This window comes from Conger conger, chromosome 1, assembly GCF_963514075.1.
Source record: "Conger conger chromosome 1, fConCon1.1, whole genome shotgun sequence".
Lineage (NCBI taxonomy): Eukaryota > Metazoa > Chordata > Actinopteri > Anguilliformes > Congridae > Conger > Conger conger.
In genome coordinates, this window is record NC_083760.1 from 83,700,444 (window position 1) to 83,708,045 (window position 7,602).

The following is a 7,602-nucleotide window of genomic DNA, read 5'->3' on the forward strand; positions in this document are numbered from 1 at the left end:
AAATTGCTCTTTGTCAGGGTTGTTTGGGGGGTGAAGCCGATCCAAGCATGTGCTGGGTGCCACCTGCATGTATAGCATTATTGCATTGTCTATAGCATTCACAGCACCACTGTGCTGTTTTTTGTAGTGTGTTTTGAATATGCATAATGCATATGAATAACACTGTAGGCTATATGTTCAAACAATGTAGATTATAACGTGGATCACTGAGGTGTCCCTTATGCAATTCTTTAATGTGATTCTACATGACACAAGGAGGCATTTTACTTTACATTTTTATTTCAAACCAGCAAAATAATCGTCTCGCGGTTGCATGCCTCTGCTAAGCAGTCGAATTGCAGTTTACATCCCTGTCTGCGCAAACTCATTTGTGTTACCTATAATGTAAACCACATTAAATGTTTTCTGAATATTTAGTTAAAGGCAGAGAAGTGGAATGATAAAACCAGGAAAAGTAATGTTGTAAATGTTGTAATCAAATTAAACAAGTTTAACCAACATTGTATGAATTTATTTGATTTGCACCATCCTCGAGTAGTCGAGGAAGGTTGGGGTGGGTGTGCAGGTCAAAGTGCTGCTTAGTTGAAGAGGAAGAAGGAGGCCAGAGGCACCAGGAGGAGGAAGAGAATGGTCTGTCCGATGTGCAGGGCGTTGTTGCACAAGTTTCCCTCACAGCAGTTCAGGTTCCCAATGACTTCCAGTTGAGGAATCGGTGCAGAACAGAAACTTTGGGATGTACATCCCTTCGTCTTCCCAATTGCAGGCGCTTCAGAAACAATGGGAAGAAAATGTAATTTTCAAGAAATAATATTGATGCATCTGCCTAAAGATTTATTTCCTGTATTTTAAGTCTTACAGAGCCTACCCCTAGTTACCCTAGGTAAAAAAAATATTAAAAATTTCTGTGTTAATATTTAACACGTTAATTTGTACTCTTGGTTTTGCAATCTGTGCATTTGGTTTGCCGATCCAGGGTACAGTCTAGCAAACCGAGCACATAGTTTGCAAAACTGAGGGTACAGATTGGCAAACCGAGTGCACAATTTGCAAAACTGAGTGTACGGATTTCTGAATTATTATTTGTTTGACCAAGGTACCTACGGGGGCTCCATTTTAACTTTTTGCAGATTAAGTAACCAATATTATATATTATTGCCATTCAAATTCGATAACTCCTCCAAATTACTATAGCCATAATAATTTACCAGGTGGACATAAGTGCTCACATGTTATGTAAAGGGTAAGAACCTGCCTCATCACTAAAAACAGATGTATAATGAATAATTCTGATTGAATGTGGTATTTATTGGTTTCAATGCAATACATTTCAGCTATAAGATGTTTTTTACAGAATGGTTTCCTTTACACAAATATTTTGTCAGAACATTCTGGTTTGCTTTATGCAAAACAACATCAATGCCCAAATAATTAATTAATAATTATTAATAATTAATTAATTAATAATTATCAATGCCCATATTTTTAGTTAAATTCATGCCATGTCTATTCCCAGCATAAAATTACAAGATAAGATAGTTCTCACCTGTGAACGTAAAGCAGCGATCTTCACTTCCCTTGCACTCCAAAGTACTTGTGCAGTCACCAGAAGCTGCACAGGTGAAACACTTTTTGCCATTGGTGCTGGATTCTGGTAATGCTATAACAGGATAATAAGATAATGTGTGAATTCTGGAAATTAAGTAAAAAAGAGACTTAAGAAGACGCAGGGAGCTCTGCCTTTTCATAATCATAACTTAAAGTAAAAATAAAAAAGTAAAATGGTAAACATTGAAGTTATGTGAGCTTGGAGTTGATGTCTAATTGTGAATCACCTGACTACCAATAAATCAGCCATTTGTTAATTCAGAGGTAAACCGCAACATAATGAAGGAAATTAAACCATTGAACAAAAATGTCACTTAGTACCCTGTAATTCTCATGTCAAAATGTAAATATGGAATATTTACCTGGTGGTTCTTGATCGTTGCACCGGTTGGATTCACAGCATTGGGTGTTAACAGTTGTCATAGAGATGCCACTGTTAACAGATCCACTGAAACACTGATCTGGTGTGGTGCATGACTTCACCTTTGTAGTAGTCTGTATTCCTACTAAAGACCAAAAGACAGACGGGTCAAGAAAGATCAAAAATAAAAATCACGATCAACAAAGACAATTTGTCTCCATGTGAAATATGCAACACTGCTGTCGCCAGGAGTTGTATATCTTCATCCATCAAATAACGCAATACAGTGTCGCTTATTTAACTGGAGGATGAGACATAAAGTGTATTGATTTTTATACATATTAAAAAAATCTAAATCAAAGCCTGTTACATATAAAACACCCTGTAGGGGACATGGGTTTTTGGTCTAAATCTCATACATCTTTTGTCACCCATTTTATGTCAAAAAAAAAACCGATTTGTTACCTTTTTTTGCCAGGTCTCAGGAGTTTATATCATTTCTAATGTGTGTTTCACTTCAAGGCAAGCCTCAACAAGCCTGTTTGTCCTGTTTTTCCTTATCAACCAAACCACTAGACAAAAATAATCTATATCTTGCACATAATTATTTGCACATAACCCATGACAAACTGAAAGACTGAAATCCTCCTCATCACAATTCAGATGATTCTGTTTGGAATCACTACAGACCATTGCCTGGAAAAAATGCCAAGTACAAATTAGAGGCCATATCCCCTTGGGTGACTGTATAATCAGCCGATTTAGTAAAGGCTGTTGGTAAAAGAACACCTGCTAGCATGCACATCTTGTCGTCGTTCTAGCTCACCCAGGGTGACTGCTGTTGTGTAACTGGTACATTTGGTCTGGCTTGCTTGACATGTTCTTGTAGTCTGCAAACACGGTCCAGTTCCAGTGGCTGCACACTCGAAACAATCCAGTGGGTATGCTAAAACATATTTGGAAAAAAACACTTATTTTATTCTTTAAAAATATACAGTTGCAGACCCTTCTGAAGTAAGAGCTCATTTCTATGTCACTCTTGATGAAAAGTTCTATTTAAAATCAGGACAATAAACACCAAATATAATATAACACAAAATAATTACCTCAACTGAATTTGGCATCTAAACAAAAGTAGCCAATCTAGCCTAGACTAAAGGCTTCTCAGTTTTCATGAACTGAGTGGGTGAATATTTGAGAAGGGCTGAACAATAGTCTGTAGGAGAATACTGTGTTAGACAGCATAGCCTACATGTTAAACTAAATCCCACACGCCATTAATGACAACAATTTCAGTTTACATTATTGCTTTCGAACTGTCACGAGAGCAAGTTTTAGTGGTATTACCTTTGGAGAAGAGTGCGCACGTCAGGGCAATGGTGACTAGGAGTTTCATTGTGTCCAGTATTATGCGCGCAATCCATGAAAACGAGACTGCGACCGTTTATATACCGTGAACCTGAGGAGCGTAAAGGCGTGACCCTGGTATAGTTTCAAAGCACTTCTCTGAATAGAAACTTAAAATTGTGCATGTTCCTGTAAATTGGGGTCCTGTCATGTCCATCAGGTAGACAACACTACTGAACAGGGCGCATTCTTACTGTAGCTTATTATATTTTATACCGAATATGGCAGGGTGCAGTGAGGAAACTGCGTCTGCCGAAGTACATGCAGTTACAGTGTAATTATCGTGTCCTCCAAAAGTGTTCACACGCTTGATAAAGACTAGTAAGGATGACAATACATACAATATCGGTTATGAATCGTAATTGGACAATTATATTCCAAAATACAAAATCTGCTATCTGTATCTTCTTAATACAACTATGACAGAGTAGGGAAGACCGGGGCACAAATGACCAGAGGGCATGTTGAAAAATGTTGATTTTGCATATTTGCGTTGGTGCAAGAAAAATGGGTTTGTTTTGACTAATGTATTATAGCAATGTGCCTATCATGTGTGAATGACTGTACAATTTTGAAACGTCATCAATAGTAATTAACAAAGCTTTTTCCAGTTCAGCTGGTTGTTCAGCCTTTTATATTTGTCCAATAGGAACAAAATGTACTCCATAACATGCTATTCTGATTTTATGTTCAGTTTAGGCTACTTCAATCTTAGCGATCTGTATACTGTATACATCATTTTCCTCACCCATTGCATATATTTTTGGCAATTAAAACACAAGCTGAGACGTAAAATACCTGTGTTAATAGTCACCTCGAGGAAAGGCAACAAACTCTTAAACGAAACAAAACAAAAAAAAAGGCTATTGACCTTCACAAGTCAGGACATGGTTAATATAAACACACAAATGAACAATAGATACTGCTTTACATTATCTACTATTTATGGTCACAAAATGGAGGCAGGCGAGATGTTAATTCATTAATAATGATCAAGGTACAGACCATAAGAGCACATGAGACATTTGTACTTTGAACAATCGGCCATTTGTATCCGGGTAACATCACTTCTTGCAAAACTACGATGCCTCCGATGAGGATACAGAATCTTGTCAGCATATCTGCACGAAGTATACAGTATAAGACGTTTAAAACTGTTAAAACATCTCTCCTGTCATGTCCATCAGGTAGACAATACTACTGAACAGGCATGGTTTGTTTTAATTTTTTTATACTACATAATGTCATTCAAAATGGGATCACTGTTTGCTGCAACTGTATTTAGAACTTAAAGTTAGATTGTCCAAACTTTCAGAATTACGCAGAAAGATTGTAGGTCAAACACTTGATCTAACATTGCCCACATAAAAAGGTGGTATTGCAATCACCACGGGCACCATGAATCAGCAGGTTAAAAAAAATGCAGTCTGCCTGTTTAAGGTCAGTATAGCTGTTGTATACCCAACAGAGAAAGTACAAATAATGGAGAACAGAGGCTTACATCCATTTTATTTGTCACTAGCTGAAACCATTGAGGACAAGTTCAAACTGTACTTCTCTGAACTTCACTATCCGATGCGCATACCCTCTTTATAAGGACCGTGTCAACTGTCATTTATTTGACCAATGAACATAAAGGTCATGGAAGGAGCCAATGACATTGTAAGGAATTAATGTAAAGATGTTTGGTTGTAATATATCACAGCTCCTCCCCTCGTTGATAGGTTTTACAGAACAATTTTCAAATAAAATAAACAATTTTATTATCATTTTTTAAAACTGTTGTCTTTAACAATTCAATTTTTCTTCATAAAACCAGTATATGAACTTTTTGAATGTGAATCCATCACTAAAATTAGGCTTTACCAGTAACAATCTAGTGCGAACCTGTCGTTTCAGAAACAGCTGTGCTGGGGTTCTCTGAGTGGTTGTGTGTGGAGTGTTCATTTAGCAAAACAAGAACTTTTCAAATACAGTGTTGTAAAGTCTTGCCGCCTGAGGTCTTGTGCTTTACCAATGTCCTTTTAAAAGTCTGGACCAATCAATCACCAAGCTAGTCCATTTGATGCAGGATGATAAGGAGCAGATCTTATATGTCTTACTCCATTTGACTTTAAAAATTGTTCAAATTCTGCTAACTGTTGGAAGGATAGTCACTTTAATGCTGCCTCAGTGTAGCAGAGCCAGTGTTCCCATTCCCAAGACAGGGAAGTTAAAAGATAAATATGTTTTGTGAGACGGGTGCGTACATGATAAGACAATACAAGGCTAAGACAAAATGAATAAACATAAAACATGGCGAGACAGACCTGAAACGCGACATTTTGATTCATTTGATTTATTAGTGGAGAATAGCCATCCTTAAATTGTACTCAGATCGTAGTCCTGGACTACTCAAATCTGGCCCTCAAGGCTGGCCCTCAAGGCTAATAGTAGACCTGGGACATCAGGTGAGTGAAATCCCAGTGCCATTAATCAGTAAACTGCCAGATAAAAAAAGAAAACCAGCAGTACTACTAGCTTAAAGACTGCGATTAGAATTTCTGTGCTGTGGTTTTTGGGGTAACTTAATGGAAATGCACTGAGACAGAATAATCTTGAGTTATCAGTACTGTATATACATGAACATTTAAAAAATACACAACATGGGCAGTAATTCAGGGGACCAGGGCAGGCAATTTAGACTCTCCAATCGGCCTAACCTGCATGTCTTTAGACTGTGGGAGGAAAGCGGAGTACCCAGAGGAAACCCACGCAGACACAGGGAGAACAAGCAAACTCCACACAGAGAGGCCCCGGCCGACGGGGATTCAAAGCCAGGACCTCCTTGCTGTGAGGCGGCAGTGCTACCCACTGCACCATCTGTGCCGCCACAGGTTTTAGTCCACAACAAAATAAAGATACAGTACATTTTATAACTTATCAAATAGATCAGGACCCTGGCCAGATAGCCTGAATTTACATAGTTTTGAATGCTTATCTCAACTGAGCGGAGGCGAGCTATTTTTTTGTGTTTATCCCTGTGGCGTAAATACTTTGAATACTGACTTTGTGCCTTTGCTTACTCTCTCCCGCACTTTCTGCTTTCAACAGGATAGAAAAATATACTCATTTGCTAAACAAATATGTGCATCAAAAACAGGAGGAAGAGGATGCTCTGTCCGATGCACAGGGCACTGTTGCACATGTTTCCCTCACAGCAGTTCAGGTCCACAATGACTCCCAGTCCAGCATTCAGGGCTCCAGAACAGACACTTTGGGATGCACATCCCTTCACCATCCCAACTGCAGGCACTTCAGAAACAATGGGAAGAAAATGTAATTTTCAGATGAGACCAAAATTGAACTCTTTGGATGCCATGTTTGGAGGTCAAATGGCACAGCACATCACCCCAAAAACACCATACCAACAGTGAAGTTTGGAGGTGGGAACATCATGGTGTGGGGTTGTTTTTCAGCATACCGCACTGGCAAACTTCATGTAATTAAAGGAAGGATGAATGGGAAAATGTACCGAGACATTCTTGATAAAAATCTGCTGCCATCTACCAGGATGATGAAGATGAAACGAGGGTGGACATTTCAGCAAGACAATGATCCCAAACACACAGCCAAGGAAGCTCTCACTTGGTTTCAGAGAAAGAAAATAAAGCTGCTAGAATGGCCCAGCCAATCACCTGACTTGAATCCAATAGAAAATCTATGGAAAGAACTAAAGATTAGAGTTCATAGAAGAGGCCCACGGAACCTTCAAGATTTGAAGACTGTTTGTGTGGAAGAATGGGCCAAAATCACACCTGAGCAATGCATGCAACTAGTTTCTCCATACAGGAGGCGTCTTGAAGCTGTTATTACCAACAGGCTTTTGTACGAAGTATTAAATAAATGTATCTAAGTGTATTTTATTACACATAACTTAATTTATGGACATCAAAGGTTTGATTTCTTTGCATGTGTGGTTGCATGGGTTGTTATCGACATCTGGTGAAAATTTCATGTCAGTAGCACCTTTAGAAATATATTTACTGAGAAAAATGGTGACGTGTTCAATACTTATTTTACCCGCTGTATGTATGTATATAATATATATATATATATATATATATATATATATACACACACACATACACACACACACACACACACACACACACACACACACATATATATATACATACATATATATATACATATACATCAGTGGAGGCTGGTGACTTCCAGAATTGAGG

At 38.1% G+C, this 7,602-nt stretch overlaps 1 protein-coding gene across 1 annotated transcript; it reads right to left on the bottom strand.

Moving 5' to 3' along the window:
- Positions 1–261: 261 nt before the first annotated feature.
- On the bottom strand, positions 262–3,419 carry LOC133109695 (phospholipase A2 inhibitor and Ly6/PLAUR domain-containing protein-like). Its single transcript, XM_061219188.1, has 5 exons — positions 3,314–3,419; positions 2,793–2,912; positions 1,968–2,111; positions 1,544–1,657; positions 262–766 (listed from the first exon to the last, which is right to left on the bottom strand). The coding sequence occupies exons 1-5, from the start codon at positions 3,360–3,362 to the stop codon at positions 579–581; spliced, it is 615 nt and encodes a 204-aa protein (XP_061075172.1). The 5' UTR covers positions 3,363–3,419; the 3' UTR covers positions 262–578.
- Between the last annotated feature and the right edge of the window lie 4,183 nt (positions 3,420–7,602).